This window comes from Capra hircus, chromosome 21, assembly GCF_001704415.2.
Source record: "Capra hircus breed San Clemente chromosome 21, ASM170441v1, whole genome shotgun sequence".
Classification (NCBI taxonomy): Eukaryota; Metazoa; Chordata; class Mammalia; order Artiodactyla; family Bovidae; genus Capra; species Capra hircus.
In genome coordinates, this window is record NC_030828.1 from 56,290,343 (window position 1) to 56,316,874 (window position 26,532).

The window sequence follows — 26,532 nt, forward strand, 5'->3', positions numbered from 1 at the left end:
CAGGGCAGCTTGCTGGCGCCCTCCGTTGCCTGTTAAGGCATTCAGGTTTTGTTTTTTTAAACAGAAGCCTTCGGAGATTTTTCAGCAAGGGATCATATTTCAGGCATGTTTTGGAAGATTAATCAGCAGTTAGGTTTATGTTGAGGTAAAGGAAGGAAAGGCTGCAGGCCAAGAGAAACTCTAAGGTAGTGAGACCGTGTGTAAGGGTGCTTGCAATATGAATGGAAAGAGAAGAATAAATGTACCAAAGCATTCTAAGGGGGAAATAATCGGGAGTTGCTAACAGTCTAATAGTCCAAGGAGTAAAGGAAGCAGTCGAACATGTAGAGTTTCAAGTCTTGGTTACTTAAATAACAACCAGTGGATTCTGTGTCATAGAGTTATAAGGTACAGGGGGCTAAAGAAAAGTGAAAGTGAAGTCACTCAGTTGTGTCCGACTCTTTGCGACCCCATGGACAGTAGCCTGCACCAAGCTCCTCTGTCCATGGGATTTTCAAGGCAAGAGTACTGAAGTGGGTTGCCATTTCCTTCTCCAGGGAATCTTCCCAACCCAGGGATTGAACCCAGGTCTCTCGCATTGTAGACAGACACTTTACCTTCTCAGCCACCAGGGAAGTCTGGGGCTAAAGAAAGTTAGTCTCAAAATAGAACCAGTAAGTTTGAAAGGAGGAAGTGGGCTGCTAAATACTCTCCTTTTTTTTTTTTTTTAAAATCTCCTTGCATTTTCTTTCTTCTTTATCTAATAAGTCATGTATACCAGCTAGTTTTTTTTTTTTTAAATACAGAACTACCTGTATCATGTCATCTTGATAATTGACCTTAAAATACCTCTGTTGCCTCTTCTCTGTTTAGCAATTATCATTAGGTCCAAAGTTTCCAAGGTCTTCCATTAGCTGACCTTTTTCTATTCATTAAGACTTTTTCATTTTTTTGATTCCATGAAATTGTGCCAGGCAAGTTTTTGTTTTGTGCTTTTGATCATGTTTTTCCCTTGTTTTGAATACCTTTTCTCTTTATCTCTTTTTACCCATGGCCTACCAGTCCATAATGAATAATTTAAGATCCCACCTCTTTTATGATTCTCAATAACAGAAATTAATGTCAGTTTTAAAAATCTTATTTCCAAGATTTTTTTTTAAAGGACCCTGTATTATTGTATTTGCTGCTGTTCACTGTCTTTACCTTAGGATAAGACATAGAAGTTAAACACCAAAATTAAAAACAGAAGTAAATCATTATACCACATTCATGAGACTCTTATTTCTTTATTTTTTAGATATATAAAGAAGTCTTCCTTTGAATTCATGGTGTTTCATCCCAAATACAACTGAGATACCAGTAAGTAAAGATTGTCTAATAAAGATACAGCTTTATTATAAGCAGTTATAATAAAAATATCTTTTCATCTGTTGCAATCTGGGTTTGGCTGCAAAAGTTATAAATGAGCTCATTCGGTTCTATCTGTAAGACGCTTTGTATTTTCATGTCATAATCTAAATAAAGAAAGTGGGAGAGTAAAGTAGATTTAAGGTGGAAAGGGTTTCTCTTAGGCCATTATTATAATTGGTACATGGAGATTTTTGACAGATCGAAGTCCTATTTAAAACTGTATTTATAAACACGTTTCTTCAAATAGAGAATTAGTATCTGTGTATTTCTCATACCTTAAAAATAGGAACACACTAAGTCAGTGTATTTTTAATTTCAGTTTGTTTGTTTTCGCAACAGTGATTGTTAAACATGCACTGTGTAAGACATGCTTATATAGTAAGGGTACAAACATAGAACAAACCTAGTCCTGCGTTCAGAGACCTCTCCCAAGCCAAAGGAAGTGCATATAAATAGGTAGCTGTTCAGTTCAGTTCAGTTGCTCAGTTGTGTCCGACTCTTGGCGACCTCACGGACTGCTGTACGCCAGGCTTCCCTGTCCATCACCAACTCCCAGAGCTTACTCAAACTCTTGTCCATTGAGTCAGTGATGCCATCCAACCATCTCATCCTCTGTTTCCCCCAGTTTCCCCCTCAGTCAGTCTCTCCCATCAGGAAGGTTCTGTAAGCCTCTTTTCCTTCTTCATCAGAGGGCAGACTGAATGAAAACCACAATCACAGACAACTAACCAATCTGATCACATGGACCACAGCTTTATCTAACTCAATGAAACTATGAGCCATGCTGTGTAGGGTCACCCAAGATGGATGGGTCATGATGGAGAGTTCTGACAAAACGTGGTCCTCTGGAGGAGGGAATGGCAAGCCACTTCAGTGTTCTTACCTTGAGAATGAAAAGGCAGCTGTTAATGGTGTGGAAAAGCTCAGTATTAAAGCTCATTTAATACTAGCCATCTTCATTTATTCATTTAAGAACCACTTATTGTCCACCACTATGTTAGGCACTGTAGGGGTGCTGGAATATAATTATAATCAAAATAGACAAACGTCTCTACTTTCATGGAGTCCTTATTCTGATGTAGGGGTTAAAAGGAGATAAGGGGTTGGACAAAGTGAGCAAATAAGCAGCAAATAGAGGTGGATACTATGTATTTTGAAGAAAACAGAAGGAAAACACAGATTATAGGATGTAACTGAGGTGGGGGTGGACTTTAGGTTTGTCAGAAAATGTCTCTGAAAGAATGAATTTGAGGTAGGGAAAACAATAACTCAGACTAGTTAGAAATCTTGGTGACACCGGAGATAGAAGGAAATATATGAGAACTTATTATACTTGAGAAATATAATAGAGGTAAAAAGGCAGGATTTACTGATAGATTAGATGTGAAAAACAAGTAAAAGATCAAGGATGATGCCATCAGAGACCAGATGATCTTAAAGCTGTAAGACTGGAAGATTACCTAGAGAGAAAAGAGAAAGCCCTGCAGAAAAGCGAAAAGAAAAGAGAAAGCACTGCCTCATGTAGAGGTTGAGGGAGAAGGAGGAATTAATTAAGGAGCGTGAGGAATGGCCAGTTAGATAAAAGAAAAATCAGGAGAGGGTTGACCCAGAGGAGCAGAGGAAGGTGTTTCTGGTAGGATGGAGCTGTTAGTTCTGTTGAATGCTGCTACAATTTCCAGTAAGTTGGGACCACAGGAATGTCCATTGGCTTCAGTTGTATAGAGGTTTGTCAGTGACCTTCATGAAAGCTCTTCTCGTGATATGGTGGAGAAAGATATCAGATTCAGTGGTTTGAATGGAAGATAAGAAAGTAGAGACAGGTCTGTGGACAAATATTCTGAGAAATTCTGCTGTGAATGGAGAGCGTAGAAGTGATAAAGCAGTTGCAGGGGACTGTAGGATTGAGAGAGGGATCTTTTAAGTTGAGAAATTCTAGAGTATCTTTGTATGCTAATGGAAATGGTACATCAGTGATCCATTGATAATGTAGAAGGAGGGGATGACTGAAGAAGTTATGGAGAAGATAAACAGGAGTGGGATTCTGAGCACACACACAGGATTGGCCTTGAATGAGAGCTGGGCTCTTTGTTCTGAATGATGGGAGACACAACAGCGTACGTGCAGATAGCTTAATGTAGTAGCTATGGTATTTGGAAAATGTGGAGTTACTGTCGGATTACTTTTGTCTTCTAATTGAGGAATGAGGTGAGATTATCAACAGAGTAGGGTGGAGGGAAGGGTGCGTGATGCTTGAGCAGAGAAGAGATGTGAAATGATGGTCTCAGATGGAACGTCAACCTACTAAGAAAAATCAGATTGGTAGGTAGGACATAGTGCCTGTTTGAGATTTGGCCATGAATTTAAAGAGCAAATAGCATAGTTGTGTGATTGGCTTTTTCCCCCTCTGGCAGCATTGAGCTTTTCTGACAAGGTGCATGATTGGAGTGAGTGAGGGTTAGGATTTTGCCAGACTTGTACAAAGAAGGACTAGAGCTGCAAAACACTTGAGTATTTGCAAAATAATCATGATGGCTCGTGGATCCATATAACATGAGTGAAGACAGGAGGTGGTCATGGACAGTGAGAAAGTAGTCAGTAAATTAGAGATACAGTGAGGCCAAAGGGTTTTTGCAGTGGGAATTCTAGAGTAGGGAAGGTGGGAGTGAGATGGGGAGATCGTTGAAAGTGAAGTTTTGAAAGTGCTGCAGTCACGATAAGGTCATGGTTTTGACTGTGGTGCCGGGTGGCTGAAGTGAAAAGAAGACTATTGGAGTTGAGAAAGTCAAGAAGAGAAGAGGTCAGTAATGAAGCTACTCAGAGGAAGACTGAGTCAGGAACTAAAGTCCTCCATTAACGAGGAAGGAGAGGAAAGGCTCACAGCGAGCTGGCTGGGCAGCATGAGTTCAGCGGGACTCGCGTGTTTCCAGGAGGAAGGAGAAGACATGCACTGGAGGCTGCAGTGATGAACAGGGAGCACATGCTTCCTGCTTTTGAGGTCAGGGAATCCAGGAGAAAAAAGGCCTCTAGAGAAGGCTGGAGGAGACACAGAATCATTTGAGAAGAGCTAGGTTTCTGTGAAGATTTGCAGATGAGGAAAACCTTCAGAGAGGAGGGTGAAGTTCTCGGTGAGTGTAATGGTTCCAGAGGGAATACTGAAAGGATTTGGAAGGCAGAGGAGGTAGTGAATTGGTCCCACTAGGTGGATTTCGGTGATGATGGACAACCTCAGAGTCTTGGGTCTTTGGCTGTGACTGAAGTAAACAAGGATGGGAAATGTGGTGACAGTCTGTTAAGAAAGCTGGACAATTTATCTTAATTTGTTGATATGACCTTGGGCAGATGTTGAAGGATCATCAGCTGTGCAATGACCTCTCTTTTTTTCACATAATAATAATTTTAATAATAGATGCTATAGAGCAACATTAACAGTAATGAAAAGGCACATTAATTAGAGGGAGGTCTAATAACTTAGGAAACTTTTGAATCTTTCAACATCCCCTTTTCTTCTAAGCACTCTAAGGATACATAACTGTGAATGAATAATTCTCTTACTTGCATAGTTAACCAGAAAAGGCAAATTTATTTTAAGAACCTAAGATCTGAAATCTTGCTGTGGAGTTGTGCTTTGCTAATGAATGTTTTTAATAACGTCTATATCAGTTCAGTTCAGTCGCTCAGTCCTGTCCGACTCTTTGCGATCCCATGAATTGCAGCACACCAGGCCTCCCTGTCCATCACCAACTCCCGGACTTCACTCAGACTCACGTCCATCGAGTCCGTGTTGCCATCCAGCCATCTCATCCTCTGTCGTCCCCTTCTCCTCCTGCCCCCAATCCCTCCCAGCATCAGAGTCTTTTCCAATGAGTCAACTCTTCTCATGAGGTGGCCAAAGTACTGGAGCTTCAGTTTTAGCATCATTCCTTCCAAAGAAATCCCAGGGTTGATCTCCTTCAGAATGGACTGGTTGGATCTCCTTGCAGTCCAAAGGACTCTCAAGAGTCTTCTCCAACACCGCAGTTCAAAAGCATCAATTCTTCGGCATTCAGCCTTCTTCACAGTCCAACTCTCACATCCATACATGACCACAGGAAACATCTATATAGTAGCACACAATTCTAGGTCCTAAATCCCAATAGATGTTTTCATGTTGTATCTTCTTGAAATACATAGTAAGTATCCCAACTGTATGCCATCAGATATGTTTTGAACACCTGCTATATGTCAGAATCTCTTCAGGAAGTGCAAACTATAAGGTACTACAATTGTTTATTAGTTGCTCATGTTCCAGTGCAAGTCTTCTTAACAAAATTCCCTGAAAAATATGTGAATTGCTACATGTATATGGACCTTTTTGTTTTTTTAAGGACTAAGGGGAGCAGGAAAGATCCATAGCTTTTATCACATTGTCAAGCGGTCCTTTATTTAAGGACCACTGGTTTAGTAGTAGAGAAAGACACATAAACTAATAACAGTGTAATGCAGTGTAATCACTGCCATCTCAGAGCAAAATAAAGGAGGAGCAAATTCACCTTGAAGAATAAGTTTGCTAGTTTAGTACACTACATTTATTTATTGAGAAACTTGGTGGTCTCCCTTCTAGGTAATTTATACATCATTTGAAATCTTCTAACATCCTTTTAATGTATATATTAATATTCATATTTTATAGATACATAAGTGAGGGAAAATTTAACTGACCTGCTCAGAACCATATAAGCATAGATTCAAATACAGGTCAGTCTGATTCCAAAACCTACTACTTTTCATCAACCACGTTGGGGGGCCACTGAAGGACTCTATATACAGGAGGGTGTAAGATTATGTTTGTACCTTCACACTTAACAATGATGGAAATAGGTCTTTAAAATGACTCTGCTTTTATGTTTAACTATGTTTTTATTTCTGTTGAAAGAACCTTTTGGATTGTTGTTGTTGAACCGAAAAAATGACATCTATTATCAAATTAACTACCCTCTCTGGGGTCCAAGAAGAATCTGCTCTTTGCTATCTTCTCCAAGTCGACGAGTTTAGATTTTTATTGGACTGTGGCTGGGATGAGCACTTTTCTATGGATATTATAGATTCCCTGAGGAAGTAAGTTACTGTTAATATTTCTACACTTTTAGTAAATCAACTTCTCTTTTCTATGCTGTAATACTATTTTGATGTTACACAGTCTTTGCTGTTTTGCTCTAATTTAGTTGAGAGTAAACCAGTTTTATTTAAACTGAAGAACCAAAAAATGACTTTTTATTTGTGTAGTTTTGATTGACTTGTAAGCTGTGTTTATTGAATGTCAGCAAAATCTTAAGTTAATTGTTACTTGATCAGTGGATCTCAATAGAAATTTTTGCACCCTAATTTTAGAAAAGAGCAAAATTAAATTTATAAGAATTTGAAGAGAGGAAAACTGTACTTGTAAAAGTTCTGGAGTCAGATCAAATTAGCTTATTTTCTTTTAATCTTTTGATGCTTAGACATTTGAGAATTGGTGCTTAGAATAAAGCCCATGAGATTCAAAAGGATCTAATCCATCAAAGAAAAACTTAGTTGTGTTAGCAGTATTGTACTAATTATGGAATGGATGGGAACTTAAATATTGAAAAAACTGAATAAGAACTTATAGCAAAAAATTTTTTTGTTTCTTTTGTTAATGAGAATATATTATTCATTGACTATAAAGTTACACTATCATGAATATACTGTCAGTCATTATGCTAAAAAGCTGAGATAAAAATCCATAATAAATATGTGGCCTTTTAAATGTCCTTTTCTTAACAATTTCTTAAATGCTGAGTTCTTGAACTTTAATAGTATATGAGATAGCCTCTTGAAATCAGTTTATAGGTGGTGTCTACTGTTTTCCTTCCTTTTTTGAAAAAACATGTCTAGACACTATATATTTACGTGCAACTCATACCAGTTTTGATCTCTGTAGGACAGGGGTAGTACTAACTGAAATTCGTAGGTGACGTTATTTTAGCTCTCAATGGAGCATGGGGTCTCAGAGTCGGACAAGACTGAGTGATTTCACTCTCGCTTTCACTCTCTTACCCCATCATAGTCTTCAGCTCAGAATACTGAGAGGAATCAGAACCGGCAAATTAATTTTGAGTATCCTGCCTGTTCCTTTAGGAGCAAGACTCAGTAATAGCCGTCTTGCTTGTGTTCTAGGCACGTTCACCAGATCGATGCGGTCTTGTTGTCTCATCCCGACCCCCTCCATCTTGGCGCCCTCCCCTATGCTGTTGGAAAGTTGGGTCTGAACTGCGCCATCTATGCAACCATTCCCGTTTATAAAATGGGACAGATGTTCATGTATGACCTTTATCAGGTAATTTAAGCAATTAAAAAAAAAAACTGTTTTAACACCCCTGCAGTGATCATTTTTAACCTTTTATTTGTATTTTTTTTTTTAGTCCCGACACAATACAGAAGATTTTACACTCTTTACCCTAGATGATGTGGATGCAGCCTTTGATAAGATACAGCAGTTAAAATTCTCTCAGATTGTGAATTTGAAAGGTAAAACATGTTTCCAGTAGCAAATAATTGGGCAAATGGTGTTTGAACTACTGAAAAGTACAAGGGAAATTTGTAGTAAAAATTATAGGCACTATTGTCTGAACAATAAAAAAATAGCATTGTTTTCAGAGGGAACTGTGAACTTCCCCCAAATCATCTGAATTTTAAAATATTCCAGGCTAAATTTTAATAAATGTAACAGCTCAGGCCTCCTTTTCACATTTAATTTAGGAAGACTTACTTAGTGATTACTTATATAATGCACAAAGGTAACATGGTCAGGTTCTCGTTCAAAGAGTTCACAGTGAGGTTGAGGAGAAAGTACCTCAGATGACTAAACGGAATGATGGAAGTAAATGAAGTGCTATGGCAGCACAGAGTAGAACATGACTGAATTCTAGAACATGAAAAGAATTTGTCATTTAATTAGGACAGGAAGTCATATATACATATATGTCCCTAAATATATATTTATCATCTGTAGAGAAGGACATGGCAACCCACTCCAGTGTTCTTGCCTGGAGAATCCCAGGGACGGGGGAGCCTGGTGGGCTACCATCTATGGGGTCACACAGAGTCGGACATGACTGAAGTGACTTAGCAGTAGCAGCAGCAACAGAGAGAACTATTTAAATATTTTCATAAATTTGGTACCATAAATACGAAAAAATGGCCTACAAGTGGACTCTGAAGTTTAGCCAGAAGTAACAGTGGTCTCAGCAGTTTGGCTGGTACTTAGTTTTCTATAGGATACATTCTTTACCATAATGAGATTTGAATTGTCAATTTAGAGGTTAGCGAAGATGGAAACACTTCATAATTTATGTGCACAATATGAATAGTAAAGTTTATTAGTTCATACTAAGTTATTGAATAGTAGTGGCAATCTCTAGCCTTTTATTTTTCAAGCACAAATATTATGTACAGAGGCATGATGAAATTATAAGCGTGCCTCCATGAAGGTATGAGGTAGCTGGGGGACTGGAGGGTGAGACTTGCATTTCACTGATGCCTTCTTACTTTTGAATTTTGTATCATTGCGCATGTTACTTATTAAAGAATAGCTAATAATAAATAACCTTTCTTTAGACTTGTAATAAGAAATCTGAGTATTGTCATTATCTTGTTGACCTAGGCAAAGGACATGGCTTGTCTATCACACCTCTGCCAGCTGGTCATATGATAGGTGGAACAATATGGAAAATAGTCAAAGATGGAGAAGAAGAAATTGTTTATGCAGTTGACTTCAACCACAAGAGGGAGATGTAGGTATATCAAGATAAAAGCTAATGGAAATGCTGGTCTTGTTTCATTGTTTGGAGGGAAATTTAAAAACAGTTTTCTTTAAACTAGAAATCTAGGGCAATTTAAAAGTACCAAGTAGTGAATGTTTTCAAAGTTACTTGAATTATTTGCATTGTAAGGAAAAAAGTTTGATATGAGATATAAGATACTGTTTTGAAATTTACATGCAATTATCTACTCTATAAAAGAAGTATCTCTCTGGAGATGTTGCATAGGAGATTAATTTTTATGCATCAAATTATATTTTATATATTCTTGACTTGTTATTTAGAGGAACTTTGTGGGTGGGTTTTTTAAATTTTTGATAAAATTCATTAATACCATCTAATATAATGATTTAAAGTCAGACTCCCTTTAGAAGAGTAGGTAGCCTACCCCTTCTCCAGCGGATCTTCCCGACCCAGGAATTGAACTGGAGTCTTCTGCATTGCAGGTGGATTCTTTACCAACTGAGCTATCAGGGAAGTCAACTTAAAAGGGGACACAATAGTTTTCATTTAAAAACTTCATTTTGTACTTAACAGCATTTCTTTTGTAATTTTTGTACATTAAGTACATAACTTTTATATTAGTATATAGTATCATTAAGATCTTTTGTATCATATTAAGAAACATTTAAGGCTAATATGTTGAATTTTAGGCTCTTGTAATTACAGGTTAATGAGAAAAGACGGGTATTTGAGTGAATGATAAACAAACATTTTGGGAAAAACCTCATTTTATGTCCTTTTTATCACTTAATAAGATAAATTTCAGGTGGATTAGAATTAATTAGAAAAGGAAACAATGCTGGTGAGTCTGATCTCTTGATTTGGAAGACTTCGGTAAGCAGAAAGGAAATGGACCAAGTTATAAAGAAAGACTCTGCTACGTTTGATTACATACACGTTCAAAATGCCTGAAACAGTAAACTAAGTCAGGGCCTCCCTGGTGGCTCAGTGTAAAGAATCCGCCTGCCAATTAGGAGACACAGGTTCAATCCCTGATTCAGGAAGATTCCCACAGGGCATGGAGCAACTAAGCCCGTGTACCACAACTATTGAGCCTGTGCTCTAGAGCCCAGGAGCTGTAACTACTGGGCCCACTTCTCGCAACTACTGAAGCTCATGTGCCCTAGAGCCCGTGCTCCGCAGCAAAGAGAAGCCATAGCAGTGAGAACCTCTGCACCGCAATCAGAGAGGAGCCCCACTGCCGCACCTAGAGGAAGAAAGCCCGTGCAACAGTGTAGACCCAGCAGAGCCAAGAATAAACAACTAAATCAATTTTAAAAGACCTATAAACTAGGGAAAATGTTTCCATAAAGTTGATCAAAGACTTATTTATAAGACCAGGTATTAATCAATCAGAAAGCTACCAGTTGCAAAATGGACAAAAGTTATAAAGTCAAAAAAGAGAAAATTTAAATGATAATGATTTTTTAAAATTAAATACCATTAAAATTGCTTTTAAATGGTAATGTTCTTCTGGGAATTATTTCATGAGTTAGTCATCGTTTCTGTTTGAACCTTTCTGGAAAAGGGAGAGCTTTCTCAAAAGGGTCAAACCTTTCTGGAAAGCCATTTAGCAATATTGTATATTTTAGTAAAAACATTTCTAGGAATGTGTCCTAAAGAAATAATTAGAAATGCAACAGAAGCTTTTTGCAAAAGTTTTCTTTGAGAGTATTTATAATGACAAAGAAAAGTAACCTAAATATCAATAAAGGGAAATGACCAAATATTTATTGTACAAACACACAGAAAGCTTTTATACTTATTAAAAATTAGATTTAGAAAATGGTTTTAATGTCATGGGAGAAAACTAGGGTATAAACTGGATATATAAGCATCTACATGAGATGCCACTTTAGTGAAATACATACACGGGTATATGCATAGAGAATATGTACTTAGAAGGATATGCACCAAGATACTATGGCGATTATCTTTGGGTGATGGTACTCTGGAAGAGCTTAGTTTTTAGTTTCTGAATTTACTAGATTTTCTTATCACTAAGCATGTAAACTGTTATAGTTAGAAGAGGGAAAAAACCTTATAAAAAGGGTTTTTTTTTTTTTTGGTAAGAAAAGCTGTTATTTGAAGTGATACAAAGTATTCCTGTTCTTCAACTTCCTTATAGCCACTTAAATGGATGTTCCCTGGAAATGCTAAGCAGACCCTCCTTACTTATCACAGACTCATTTAACGCTACTTATGTGCAGCCCAGGAGAAAACAAAGAGACGAGCAGCTTCTGAGTATGTATTGCTTATGATCCTTTCTGCAGAGCTGTGGAGGTGCATGGTAGTATAATGACTGTTGGACATTTTTCTTGTCATAAGAGATTGGCTAACTCTAGTATTTTTGAAAGAATATTTTGTAACCATATCAATATTTTTACAAAAAGATGCTTTTGTTGGTTTGAATTTAACTTTCCTGGGATAGGTATAAAGGTTGGTTTCTTCCCGTTATTCAGCACATAGCTAGCTTTCCTTGGCCTCATTGAATGTCAGACAACATATTTTGATGTCTAGCGAACATCACAACATATAAAAATCTCATATAAATGCTAGAAAAACGCTTATACTCAGAAAATGAATGAAGGAGATAAATGAGGGAGTGCATAGTCTGTGACTTTGGTATTTGGGTGCTTTATACTCTAATACAGTAGTCTTGGTTCTAAAGAGACGCATCCAGGCCCTCCCTGGTTGCTTCTGCTCTGGCTTGAGCCCTTTTATCTTTTATTCTGTTTTTGTAAGCTGCATTGGAATTCAACAGGGTAAATCGGACTCCAATTTCAACATGTTTGAAACCACCACCTTCATTTATCTACTGAAAAAGTATGACATATACTATGTTACTCTAAGATGATTTTCAATTCTTGGATTTTTGTTGTTGTTATTTATTTTTGCTAGAGTTTTATTTGACTAAATAATTCCAAGCAGATTTTCATCTAGAAAGTCTTTTATTGTAAGAAAGAATGTTAATTTGTCTTTTATTCTATAGGCATACATACATATAAAGCATGTATGTATTAAAGTATAAGTATGTGTGTATAAATTTGGGAATTATGTTTCATAATGAAATTCATGGAGGTGAGAGGTGAGGTGAAGCAGGTGAGACCAGAGTGACCTGGAAACACAAGGCTGATTGCATTTGGCTTGTTAGCCCAATTTTCCCGATACATTATACAAATGCCATTATCTGTGTGTACTATGGGTGGAAAGGGTTAGAAACCATGATTTATAATTTTTCAATTAAAAAAATAGAGTTAATGGCATTGTTGCAAACCATAGTCTTAATAGTGAAAACATGAAGATAAAAGTCATCTTTATTCTCATAGCAAGACATTGATATGTCCTGTTGGGATTTTACATTCTTGTTTTCTAGCAAATGTCCTGGAAACACTCCGAGGTGATGGAAATGTGTTAATAGCAGTGGACACTGCAGGCAGAGTTCTGGAACTTGCTCAACTCCTTGATCAGATTTGGAGAACTAAAGATGCTGGATTGGGTGTTTACTCACTGGCGCTCCTCAATAATGTCAGTTATAATGTGGTGGAGTTTTCTAAGTCCCAGGTTTGTTTTCATGTGATGTGTAATCAAGAAGTTTGCTACAGAAATTGGACTTATGGAAAACAGTATCTTAAATGATCTTTGAATTTTCTTTTTCTATTGAGGTTGATGATGATAATGATGATGATATAAACTAAAAATCAACCACTTACTGTTACGTATTCTTTACATGTATTATTTCACTTAATCCTTAAATATCCTATGAAGTAGGTTCTGTTTTTGTTCCCCTTTTACAGATTGGGTAGGTTGCTTCTCTAATGCGTAGTATCACAATCTGTAAAATAGGGACAGAAATAGAACCCACCTCATAGGATATAAATTTTAGAATTCATTTTTCTCTTCCTTTTGAATAAGCGCTTTTTCTTGAAATAGCGATATCTCGGGTAAGATATTCATTTAGAACTTATATACTACCTTCTGAATAAGATTTAAGGCGACATAACTGAAACATGGTGTAAAATTACAGATTTTTAAGGATGAACATTTGGCTGAGGAGATTTGTTGGGGAATAGAAACAGACAATAAGCTACTTGTCAGCATGGTACAAATTTAAGCAACCATTGGTGGAAAAAAAGACTTAAGATGGACCTTGAACTCCTGAACTATTGTAGAACACATTCAAGTTATAATGTAGTATTTTCTAATTATTGCCGTCTTTCCCCCCATTATTAGGTAGAATGGATGAGTGATAAGTTGATGAGGTGTTTTGAAGACAAAAGAAATAATCCGTTTCAGTTTCGTCATCTCTCTCTGTGTCACGGTCTTTCTGACTTGGCTCGAGTACCTAGCCCTAAAGTTGTACTTGCCAGCCAACCTGACCTGGAATGTGGATTTTCAAGGGATCTCTTTATTCAGTGGTGCCAGGACCCGAAGAACTCGATCATTCTGACTTACAGAACTACTCCTGGGACTTTAGCACGTTTCCTAATTGATAATCCTTCCGAAAAAGTTACAGAAATAGAGGTAAGTGCTTGTGTGTGAACCTCATCTTGAAATTGTTTGGGGGATACGTTATGCATGATGTTTATAACAGTCAGTGACCAAAAATAAAACTTAAAGTTGTTCCAGGATTTTTATCAGGCTGACAGTAGAGGGGCTTTAACAGCATGCCTTTCACAGCTCCTAAACTGGAAGTTCTCAGTATCGAACCCTTAGAGTATCGAATCCAGAGAGTATGCATATATACTGTATTCTCACTCACTCTGAAAAATTCCTTTCACATTCTTCCCATAATTGAAATCTGGCTATCTCCTAAGATTTCTTTTTCCAGTAGCCTTCTCTTTGCTGCGTCATGTATTTGAGTGGCATAGGTGTCCTTGTTCTGCGTTGTAGCTTTCAAGCTATTTCTCTTCCCTCTGTAGCTCATGCTGTCAGACTTGAAAATAAGCTGGCCTCCTCTTGTTCCAGACACTTACTGTTCTCTTGGTCAGTGTCTGTCATCCATTGGTGCCTTGAGACCCTGGTTCACAGCCTTCCTGTCCACTCATGCTCAGGACTCCGTTCGTGATGACTTGAGCATCCATATGTATGATTTCTCTAGCTCCTTGCCCTCTCAGTTCTTTGACACTTTATTTCTTTTCTTTTTAAAATTAATAACACTTTATTATTTATATCTTTGTGACCCTATGGACTGTCGCCCCCCAGGCTCCTCTGTCCATGGGATTTCCCAGGCAAGAATACTAGAGTGGATGGCCATTTCCTCCTCCAGGGGATCTTCCTGACCCAGGGATCGAACCCCCGTCTCCTCTGTCTCCTACACATTGGTGGACGGATTTTTTACCATTGAGCCACATGGGAAGCCCTGACACTTTATTTCTTAATTTTTTCTTCCACTCCACCTCAGCCATCCCTTCCTGTGACCTTGCAGTCCACTCCCACGGTCCTACCTTTAGCCTTGTTATGATCTGCAGAGCTCTCCTTCAGGCAGACCGTTCTGGTCTCATAGCTGACTTTCTCTGGCACTCCCATGCCAACAGTGTTTTAGTCCCACTGGGACTTTGAGTTCATGAACCTCATCACTTCTACTTAATCATCATTGCTGTATCTTCTGGTCAATGGTCCAGCATTATTTTGCAGACGCCTTTCTTTTTATTTATTTATTTGAAGTATAGTGTGATTTACAAGGATTCAACGTGATTCAGTTTTACATATGTATATATATATTTTTTTCTCAGGTTCTTTTCCATTATAGATTGTTAGAAGATGTTCAGACAGATATTGTTACAAGATATTTAACTCTTTTACCCTTCTTTCTGTTTATCGTACTTGCGTAGCAGGCTCTAGTTAAACCATTTGCTTAATTCATGCCTATACGCAAGCAATCTGATGTTATTGGAGTTAAATACACTGTGTGGAGAGGTTTTCCTTCACATTATTGACCTCACATGTCAGACAGGCACCCAACACCAGCACTCCACACTCTGTGGGATAATGCGTCTCCCATTCTCCAGGAAGACAGTACTTTCTTTCTCCACAAATATCTTTCAGCCCATCTCAGCCCTCACCTGTAGCACATGACCTTGTTTCAAACTTAACTGAGAAGTAGAAGCAGTCAGGGAGGAATTCTCTTACCTTCTCATCACTAAATAGCCTAATCTGTCCTGCATCCACATTGCAGCCTTGTCTCCCGTTGCGGGAGCAACACTTAGCCAAACGACCCAAAAGCCAAGAGATCATTTTGCTTAGTAACCAACACATCGAATCTGCCAATTTGTCAAAACTAATATGATTTGTAAGGCTTCCCAGGTAGCGCTAGTGGTAAAGAATCTGCTTACCAATGCAGGAGATGCAAGAGACGCTGATTTGATTCCTGGAGAAGGAAATGGCAACACACTCCAGTATTCTTGCCTAGAAAATTCCATGGACAGAGGACCCTGGTGGGCTACAGTCCATAGGGTCGCAAAAAGTTGAACATGACTGAAGCGACTGATACTGAATGATTAAGAGCTGACATTCTTGTGCACACTTTTAGATGATTACTGTTTATTTTGTCTTCCTAGCAGTGATTTTAAGGACTGTTTAGCTTGTGAAAAGCTAGATGGTAGGGGTATTTAGTCTTTAACTCTGCTTGGTGCATGCATGCTAAGTCGCTTCAGCTGTATCCCTAATTCTGCTTGAGAAAAGCATGAATAGTAACTAAAATCTGATATACATTCACTATAAAAGCAGAATTGTTGAGGAAAGATTCAGAGCGGGCATATCAAAGTAAAATACATACTATCTTTTGGGCTATTTAATAGCTTAGAAATACAAAGTTAAAATATGAAGTTCAGAACTTGAAATAGTTTCATCAGATATGAAATACTAAATTTGAAAATATTAATTACTGGAAATACAATGATGGCTGGTATGCCATTTGAGGAATTAGTAAAAGACTATGAAAAGTGATTTAAGTTTGAAAAAGAAAATGACATTCTGAGCTGAAACTTGAAAATGTTTTAGGTTTTTAATATTTTGGTAAGTAATACTTGTGTCTGGGGTCTTTGCCCTCTCACCTTGTTAGGGATATTTCTTCTGTGGTTATCCTTTTTCTCTCCATTCTCTATCACCTCTTTCCTTTATCATGTACAAAGTAGTTTTTACTGTTCCTTGTCCCCCGTTCCCAAGCTTGTTCTTTTCTGAGTCTTCCTCAGCTCATGGAATAGCAGCACTTTCCACGTACTTACTCAAGCTCTAAGTATAGATAATTTTAAAACATTCATTGACATATAATATATACATATAATATAAAGTTTGTGTATTGTAAGCAAACAGCATGATAAATCTTCACAGATTGAACACACATGTTCTAGCTTATACCCAGATCAGAAATAAATTATTACCAATTCTCCCAGATGCCCCCTTCCTCATCCTGCCTATGTTTCCAGGGGTAACCACTTTCCAGATTTCCAGTACATAGACTGTTAAAATTTATTTTCGATTCCTTTTCTCTCACTGTGTGTGTGTTAGTCACTGTGTGTGTGTGTTAGTCCCTTAGTCATGTCTGACTCTGTGTGACCCCTTAGACTGTAACCTGCCAGGCTCCTCTGTCTGTGAAATTTTCCAGGTGAGAATACAGGAGGGGGTTGTCATTTCCTCCTCCAGTGAATCTCCGAGACCCAAGGGTGGAACCTGTGTCTCTTGAGTCTCCTGCATTGGCAGGCGGTTTCTTTACCACTGGCGCCACTGGGGAATTTTCTCTCATTACCCATGTCCAATCCAGGAGCAATTCCTATTGACTTGACTTCCAGATATATCCTAAATCTGTTTGCTTTTCTCCAGCTCCACTCCCGTCATCCTAGCCCATGGTAAGGGTCTTGCCTGGGTTGTGCAGTGGTTTCCTAACTGCTTCACTGTTTTTACTTTTATGCTCCATTAATGCTTTATTCTCGTAGCAGCCAAAGGCATGTCTTTTCCTTTCTCTCTGTCTCTCTCTTGTTTTATTGTTTTAAAACCACATAACATGAAATTTACCATCTGAACCATATTTACGAGTCCAGCACAGCAGTGTTAACTGTGTGAACACTGGTGTGCAACAGACCTCTAAAACTTCTCAACTTGTGAAACCCAAGCCCTGTAACCATCGAACAACCCCCAAAGGCATCTTTTAAAAATTTATCGTTTCGTGTTGTTCCCTTGCTTGAACCCTCTGGTGACTTCCTTCTCTTTGAAAAAAATCCAGACTCCTTTCCCAGGGTTTCAAGGTCCCGCTGACCTGATCTCCGTCCACTTTTCTGACCATATCTCATTCTGCTTTCTTTACGCTCCACACTGCTTCCCTGCATCAGGGGCTCCTCTGCCTCTCCTGTTCCTTCACAGCTTTGCGCCTGTTTACTCCTTTACTCAGGTCTCAGTTGAACAGTCGCCTCCTCAGGTAGGCCTTCTCTGACTGCCAGTCTCCTACTCAATTGCCAGCCCATCACGTTATTTTCCCTAGCTGTCATTACTGTCGGGTATTTTTTTATGAGAAAGGGATCTTGTTTTTTTATATCCACTAGTACGTGGAAGGTCCTCAATAAATGTGTAGGTTAAGTTCATGAAACACCAGATGAGGGAATATGTAATAAACCAGACTTCTGATCATGTTAGATAAGAATTTACTATGTATGGTTTTTTTCTATCTACATTTATCCTTCTCTAGAGTCAAATCTTATGCATTTAAAAAGAGCTAAAACGGTAAATGAATAAGGATTAACGAATTGGAGTAGCTTTGATTAAGAAAAAGGAATATCTTGGAGACAATGCAGTGAAGAACTAGGAAGAAAAAATCTTAGGGTTGATTATCCTAGAAATCTGCTTTTGAATTTAGCCATTAATTTTAGCTATCTTATGTGAAAATAAGATGGAAAGTAAAATTTATTATAGCAACGGGCATAAGCTAAATCATGGGGTAAATGTTTTTTTCAAGTTTATTTGTGGTTAAAACAGACAACTGTGTAAATTGCCAAGTGTGTACTACAGGAAAATAATGATACTTTTCTAAATTGAACTTACATTCAAGTATACTACTAGGTAAATGTGAAATGCCAGAGGTAACATGTAAATCACTCTTTCATCCTACATAGTAGAATCACTCGATTTTGGTTTTATTTTTTTGTTACTTTTTATTGTAAAATAATTTAAAGGTTAACAGAAAAGCTGTAAAAAATAGTATACCCAGATTTCCCAGTTGTCAGCATTTTATTGGCTTTGCCTTATGACTTCTTCATACACATACAGACACAGTATGAGATACTGTTTTGAAAGTAAGCTGCAGATACTCCATCATTACCTCTAGACACAGCAGTATGCAATACCTAGAAATGAGGACATGCTCCTGTAAGACTGTATATTTATGATACATCACTTGAAATAAGGAAATAAGCACTGATATCATACTGTTGATATTAATACTGTTTCATCCATTGACCCCACTTGACTCTTGGTGATTGCTCCAACAATGGCCTTTCCTTTTTGTTTGGAATGCCATCCAGGATGACACATTGCATTTGTTGTCAAGACTTGATATTTTTGAAGCATATATGTTCTAGATTCTTTTTTCTATTCACATACAAATATCTATATGACTTTTTTTTTTAAAGAAATGGGACCAAATTTTCCATATATTTTTGAATAATGAAGGTTGCTACAGATTTACCTTATTCAATACTTGGTATAATAAATTTTAAAATGTTCTTGAATAAGTGATTGAATTATTTGTAGTGATTCTTTAATAGTACATTATGTATATGTACTTTGATTATTTAACCCAGTGGTTCCCAAAAGCATGGTGCAAGGACCCCTGGGGGCTACCTGAGACCCTTTTATGGAGTCCACCAGTTGTTTTTCATGGTGATATTAAGATGTTATTTGTCTTTTACTGTGCCTACAATATTGACAGGTGAAAGCAGTGGTGGGTAAAGTGCTGGTGCCTTAGCATAAATCAAGTCTGTGGCACCAAGCTAGGTTAATCACTGCATTTTTCATCACCGTACACTTGCCGTTCAAATAAAGTTGCAGTTAAGAATATCCTTGATGAAGTAGTAAAAGTTATTTTATTAAACTTACAAACTTTTATTAAACTTTAATAAAGTTATAACTTTATTAAATCCTTTTATAAAGAACCTCTTAAAATAATCTTGGTGTCAAGATGGGAAGTATACAGAAGCACTTGTGTTACATACTAGGTTGGCCAAGAGTTCGAGTTTTTCCCTAACATCTTACAGAAAACCCAAATGACCTTTTTCGGCCAACCCAATATGATGTTTGTCTTGAAGAAATCACTTGGGTAATTGCTTGAGTTGTTGAGTTAAACTAGCTACTTGATTTCCTGGAACACCAGTTTTACTTGAAATGACATGGTTATTCAGACTTGTGTATTTGGGAAATATTTTCCCAAAAAAGAATAATTGAGCTTGTGACTCTAAGGAAGACAATTGACAGCATTTCTTGCCTCAGTCTGATAAAGCTGAAACTTTCAAGTGAAAAGTAGCATTTTGGAAAATTTAGTCTGTCACTGTCAGATTGACAACATGACTTTTCTGGTGAGATGGTGGTGTTATTTGCAAATGTTGATTTTAAAAAATATTGTCAAATTTGTGTAATATTGTGTAATTTATGAACTAATATTCATAAGTTAATGAACTTAACTGTGTGACTTAATGAACTAATCTGTGTAACTTAATGAACTAATATTTTCCAAATATCTAATGCATGAAGTTGCAAAGTAGTGTACAAGTAAAAAAATCCAAGTGAAAAAAGATCAATCAGTAAATTTTAATGTAACAGAGTTCAGAAGTTACGGGTATGATTAAAGATTCCGCATTACAGCTAGCCTTTAAGAAACCACCACTTTTTGAGTTTTAATGTAATATCAAAGAAGAATATTCATGAAAAGGCTATTTAAAAATTTTTCCAGCTATTCATCTGTGTGAGGCTGGATTTTCTAAATATACTTTAACCAAAACGATATATGGCAAGAAGCAGAATGTGAGAATCCAACTGTCTTCTATTGAGCTAGATATTAAAGAGACTTGCAAAAATGTAAAATAATGCCATACTTTTTACTATTTTTTTCTTGCTTTGGAAACTATCATCTTTTGTGAAAAATGATGTTAACATTAACATGATATGAGTGATTTTATTTTTAATGAACAAATTTTTTAAAATCTCTGTTTTAATTTATCATATGGTAAAATATAAATAAATATAACCTACAAAAAACAAAAGTTCTTCAGGGTTCTCAGTAATTTTTAGAGTTTGAAAAGAGATGAGTGGAGAAGGAAATGGCAACCCCTTCCAGTATTCTTGCCTGGGAAATCTCACAGTCAGAGGAGCCTGATGGGCTACAGTCCAGGGGGTTGCAAAGAGTCAGACACAACTTAGCAACAACAACACACAAATCAGGTAGATCGTGATTTGGGGAAATACTTCTTGATGGAAACGTGGCATAAAACAGAGAGTGATACGACATAGCAATATGGAATATGGAGTTTTGCAGGAAATAAAAATATGTGTATGGAATGTGCTGTGCTATGCTTAGTTGTTCAGTTGTGTCTGACTCTTTGCGGCCCCAGGGACTGTAGCCAAGCAGGTTCCTCTGTCCATGGGGATTCTCCAGGCAAGAGTACTGGAGTGGGTTGCCATGCCCCCCTCTAGAGATCTCCCCTACCCAGGGATTGAACCCCGGTCTCCCACATTGCAGGCAGATTCTTTACCCTCTGAGCCACCAGGGAAGGCCATGTATAGAATGATTGTTCCAAATATTCAAATAATAAGGTCTGGGGCTAAAGAGAAAAAAAAATAGAGATCAGGAAATTTGAGAACTACTGATTAGATCATTCCATGCGGATGGATTTTAAAGTTGTGTCCGGTTTTTCAGTCTTGTAAACATTGCTGCCATGTACTTTTTTTCCCCTCACGTGTGTGTGGTCATTTCAGTAGATAACTTCCTAGAAGTGAAAGTGCTGTGTTAAAAGGATAGGTACATCTTTAGTTTTAGATGTTGACAAATTGCTTTCGAACATAGTCGTCGTATTTTCCCATAGTGGATGAAAGTAACCTTTCCCTATTAGTGATTACTATAGCCAGTTTCATAAATTAAAAGGTGGTTTTACATTAAAAATTTTTGTATTTTTCAAATATCATTTGGGTCAAGTGGTAGAGAATCACCTGCCAGTGCCGGAGATGCATGTTCGATCCCTGGGTCAGGAAGATCCCCTGCAGAAGGAAATGGAAACCGACTGCAGTATTCTTGCCTGCAGAATCCCATGGCCAGAGGATCCTGGTGGGCTACAGTCCATGGGTTGCAAAAAGTAGGGCATGACTTAGTGACTAAACAACAACAAAAATTATTAGTAAAATTGGATATGTTTTCATGGCTATTAATCATTTTTATAAAGTGCTTGTATATCATTTTGTCCTGTTTTATTGTGTTGACCATCTTTTTCTTAACATATTTGGAAGAGCTCTTAGGAAAAAGTAGCTTCTGATAGTCAACAGTGCTGCAGATAATTTTCTCAGTTTCTTTTCATTACATGAGATTAGAATATCAGAGTTTTTTTCCCCTCGTTACCATATTTATTCACCTTCTCTTTTCGGTTTTGTGTCATTTGTAGCTCTCACCTACACCAAGTTATAAAAATACTTTTCTGTATTTTCTTTGCCTGATTGGTGATTTTTAACCAGTTTGATTTAAATTAAACCCATCCTGGAAATGTGACAGCTCCATTTTAGCACTAATCTAAATAGGACCTGTGATTGCACGTAATAGAAACTTGAATATTTCAGAGGAAAATTTAGTTTAAAGATGATGAATCAATTTATAGATGTAATGTATTTCTCACACCCCACTGCCTTAACCTCCTAGTATTAATGCTTCCTTTCATCTGCTGTTTTTCTGTAGTTGAGGAAACGTGTGAAACTTGAAGGGAAAGAACTTGAAGAATACTTGGAAAAAGAGAAACTAAAGAAAGAAGCTGCTAAAAAGCTTGAGCAGTCAAAAGAGTAAGTTGTTTTCAGGCAGATTAGAAGTTTTTATAATTTGAGAACTTGTTTCTACACAAAAATGTTTAATTGAAAATACTTAAATTTTCTTTTGACTTTATTGCTTTCCATACATCTTTCCAGTGGTGCTAGAATTCTAAATTCTTTTCAGTGCTAATGTTAGCATATATTGATTAGTTGGCCTGTTACTAATTGGCAGTTTACACTATATTCCACAAAATAGCAGTCCAATAATACTGTATTATCATTGAATTAATATTGACTGTTAATTTAAGAATACTTTTATAAATATTAATTAAAAATCATTTGGGGACTTGCTGATCTGTACCTTTTCACAAACTCCCTTAGGGCGGACATAGATTCCAGTGATGAGAGTGACGCTGAGGAGGACATTGACCAGCCATCAGCGCACAAGACCAAGCATGACCTGATGATGAAAGGTGAAGGCAGTCGTAAAGGAAGTTTCTTCAAACAGGCTAAAAAGTCTTATCCTATGTTTCCTGCCCCAGAAGAAAGAATTAAATGGGATGAATATGGAGAAATTATCAAGTACGTGAGCGAAACAAGCATTTCTTGCTTCTAGATTGGAGGTAGTAACTGTGTTATCATTTGAGTTCAATGAATTTGGTCCTTCTGGTCATCATGTAGTTTCTGAGTATCTCAGCTTGAAAGATGCAGAAAACTTTTCATTTAAAATGGAAAAATAGGTTGAGGAACATCTAGAAAGTTACTCTTAAAGGAGAACTGATAATTTTATTACTTAGGTATGTGAAATGTTTTAAAAGATGATTACCACTCTTTCCCCTCTCCCCACTCAAAAAGAGAGGTAAGGGCCATGCAGGGGTTCCCAGGTGGCGCTAGTGGCAAAGAACACCAGTGCAGGAGACGTGTGAGACGTGGGTCCGACCCCTGGGTGGAAGGATCCCCTGGAGGAGGGCATGGCAACTCACTGCAGTGTTCTTGCCTGGAGAATCCTATGGACAGAGGAGGCTGGCAGGCTGTGATCCATAGGGTTGCAAAGAGTTGCATACCACTGAAGTGATTTAGCACGTGTACAAGGGACATGCATTGGAAAAAGATGTATGATAGGAAGAACTTTCGACAGCTAGAGTTAAGTTGGGGACATGGGTTATGTTTCAAGTATTGCATACCTGTTTTAGTTATAAGAGGAATAGGAGATATCATTAGTGGAACCATGGAAAATCTATCTACACCTTTAGAAAAACAACTGAAATCACATGTTCGAATCACAGATTTGAAAACACTAGTGTCCTGAATAAAGATCAGTAAATGTCAGATGCCTTAGCATAGTGCCCGACGTCTTTCACAGTTGGGTCTCTCCCCACTTTCCTATTACATTTTTCTATATTTCTGTTACATTAGTGTGTGTTCTCCATTCTGGTGGTACCAGCCTTCTCTCAGTTTCTGCCTGCTCAGCCTTTTCTTTTTTTCTTAATTGGAGTATAATTGCTTTACAGTGTTCTGTAAGTTTCTGCAGTATAATGAAGCGAGTCTGCTACATGTAAACATATATCCCCTCCCTCTTGGCCTCCCTCCGCCCGCCCCTCAACCCCACCCATCTTGGTCTTCATGGCTGCTCAGCTTTTTCATGTCATGCGTTTACACATTTCCTTCCTTCAGCCTTGTTCCACCTTCCCACCCCAGGCTTTCAGGCTGCTGAGTCTGGCCTCACAAACTCCTGGAAAGCTTCCCTCTTCTCCCCCACCACCCCAACACAGTTAGCTCCCTCTCTTGTACCTTCTTTGTTCTCCTTTAATGGTATCTTGAGCATATGGTCTTAGGTCATCCTTGGGTTTAATTAGGAAAATTCTACTGTTTACTTGGCCCGCTAAAGTAGTAGGGAAAAAAGCTAACGATCTAAACAGTGCTGGAGAGTTTGCTTACTGCTTCACTTAATTAGTGCCAGTCTGTTTAGCATATGGACAGGGCTCTTTAGCTTCAATTTTCTTATCTTAAAAATGGAGGTAAAATAAAATAGGTTGTGCTTTTAAGGCACTCAGCATAGCACCTGACTCGCAGTAAATGCATGTTGAGTGGTTGCTGCTTGCCATTGTTATGTGGATTACAGTTGGCAGTGGGCTACAGCTGCTCTGTGGATTACAATCAAAGATACTGGGCTCCTGCAGCAGTCTAGGTGCTGGTGGTAGAGGCCTGGATTGTCAGAGAGTGTGAGGGGATTTGGGGCTAGGGCATGATAAATACTGAGATTAGAGAGAATGTTTTAAAAAAAAAAGTTTGCCTTTTAATTTTAACATAGAACTCTCTCTGATACTCAAAAATAAATGTGCTAGTTAGTAGTTTGTTGAAATAAAAGTGAAGGCTTTTGAGGGAGCTAATGATTTGTATCTTGGTCTTCTCTGTAATAAGCACAAATGGAGAGTCCTCTGCTTTCATCAGGCAGGGAAGGAATAATGGGTGGAGGCCTGTCTTAGGGAAACTAAAGGAGATCTGAGATTTGTAAGATTGGAAACTGACAAGAGAAACCACAGAAACTGAGAAAATGAATTACTGGAACAAAGGAAGGGCCAGGTTGCAGTAGTGCTTGTAGCAGCCTCTGAGGTCTTTGAAAGCCTGTCTAGATAGGGCCTTTTCACTCCTCACATGGTGTGTTTTAAAGTGTACTTAAAGAACCTAATATATGCTGTCATTTGATTACTGAAATTGTGAAGTTGCATTGACTTTGCATCAAATGTGTATTTGAATCCTGAGATATGTGAGGAGTCTAAAAATTGTGCCATCTACTAATTAGTTGTATATATTAAATAACATTAGCTTGCTTGTTACTACTTCTAATTAGAGGCTTATTATTTAGACCAGAGGATTTCTTAGTGCCAGAACTTCAAGCTACTGAAGAAGAAAAAAGCAAATTAGAGTCTGGCCTGACAAATGGAGATGAACCCATGGATCAGGATTTATCTGATGTTCCTACTAAGTGTATTTCTACAACAGAATCTATTGAAATAAAGTAAGTGCGTTTGTTGCATTTTGCAAATAGATTACAAAGTATAATTTTAAGTACTTGAATTATATAATTGACATTGTTTCAGAGGTTATATTTCTGAATATTCACTAGCAAGTTTGTGCTTAATTAATTTTTTTTCTTCTTGTGATATATGGGAGTTTTTCCCTTTATTAATGACATTGGAATGCCAAAGTGAATTGGTGGTGAGGAAGGGGTTAAACTTCACATTGTACATTTATATGAAGAAACATTCTTTCTGGTGTTTTTAGTAAGTTGAGTAGCAGGTGAACTTGTGTAATTCACAAGTTTAATTTTTCTAAGAGCTTGTTTAGTAACATAAACACCTTGACTCAATTACCTCTAGGGCACTAATATCTTAAAAACACCACTGTGTCTTAAAAATATCAATTGTGAACCTTTTTCCCCTTTCTGTTTAGGACAGTTAACAGCAGCAAATGATCATTTTGGAATATATACATTTTTAAGGTTATCAGAGAGCAGAGTGGCTTATTTGTCTAGTATCATTTAGTATACATTCTTGAGTATAGCTAAGCGCTTAATAATACATGTTAACAATATAACACAGGTATATCCCTTAAATCCTCATGCTACATGTTGATACATTTCTTTCCTGATGATAAAAGCTATTAAAAACCTAATTTTAGAAAAGGAAACTTGACTAATCATCTAATTACAGAGCCAGGGTTACTTACATAGACTATGAAGGACGCTCTGATGGGGATTCCATTAAAAAAATCATCAATCAGATGAAACCACGCCAGTTAATCATTGTCCATGGACCACCAGAAGCCAGTCAGGATCTTGCAGAGTGCTGTCGTGCATTTGGTGGGAAAGATATTAAAGTATACATGCCGAAGCTGCATGAGACAGTCGACGCCACTAGTGAAACTCACATCTACCAGGTAAGCGTGCTGGCCTTCAAGCAGCAAGTCCTAAGGGGTGAGATTATTGGTGGTTTCCAACCTCAGCTCCACATCAGGAGAGCTCTGGGGGGAGTCAGGGGGGTGCAGTGTTTTCGTTACATTAGAATCACTGCAGGTGGGACCCTGGCATCAGTAGAAACGAAAATTTGCCATGTGGTCCCAGTGTGCAGTCGAAGTTAAGAACCTTTACTTCGGGAAGTATACAGGGGCCCTAATGATCTTACGGGTCATTGGGTCATTACCAGTTACAGTGAAGATCAGATGAGTGAAAGATTTTTAAACTTTAATACACAGTACTAAAGTTAGAAAATTATAATAATAGGTCATATTTAATTGTCAAGTTATACTGTGTGGGCTTTATTTCTCTTTTTCC

General features: G+C 37.6%; 1 protein-coding gene across 3 annotated transcripts in view; it reads left to right on the forward strand.

The window, feature by feature from the left end:
- CPSF2 (cleavage and polyadenylation specific factor 2) overlaps window positions 1-26,532 on the forward strand; it is a 35,279-nt gene that overhangs the window by 2,218 nt on the left and 6,529 nt on the right. For all 3 annotated transcript variants that reach the window (XM_005695330.2, XM_005695329.3, XM_018066392.1), the window contains 12 exons: window positions 1,277-1,338; window positions 6,302-6,483; window positions 7,564-7,723; window positions 7,809-7,914; window positions 9,050-9,179; window positions 11,338-11,453; window positions 12,586-12,773; window positions 13,443-13,733; window positions 22,132-22,232; window positions 22,581-22,781; window positions 25,066-25,218; window positions 25,913-26,138. In XM_005695330.2, coding sequence (XP_005695387.1) covers window positions 6,335-6,483; window positions 7,564-7,723; window positions 7,809-7,914; window positions 9,050-9,179; window positions 11,338-11,453; window positions 12,586-12,773; window positions 13,443-13,733; window positions 22,132-22,232; window positions 22,581-22,781; window positions 25,066-25,218; window positions 25,913-26,138 — 1,821 coding nt within the window. In that variant the 5' untranslated portion in view covers window positions 1,277-1,338; window positions 6,302-6,334. The remainder of the gene's footprint in view (window positions 1-1,276; window positions 1,339-6,301; window positions 6,484-7,563; window positions 7,724-7,808; window positions 7,915-9,049; window positions 9,180-11,337; window positions 11,454-12,585; window positions 12,774-13,442; window positions 13,734-22,131; window positions 22,233-22,580; window positions 22,782-25,065; window positions 25,219-25,912; window positions 26,139-26,532) is intronic.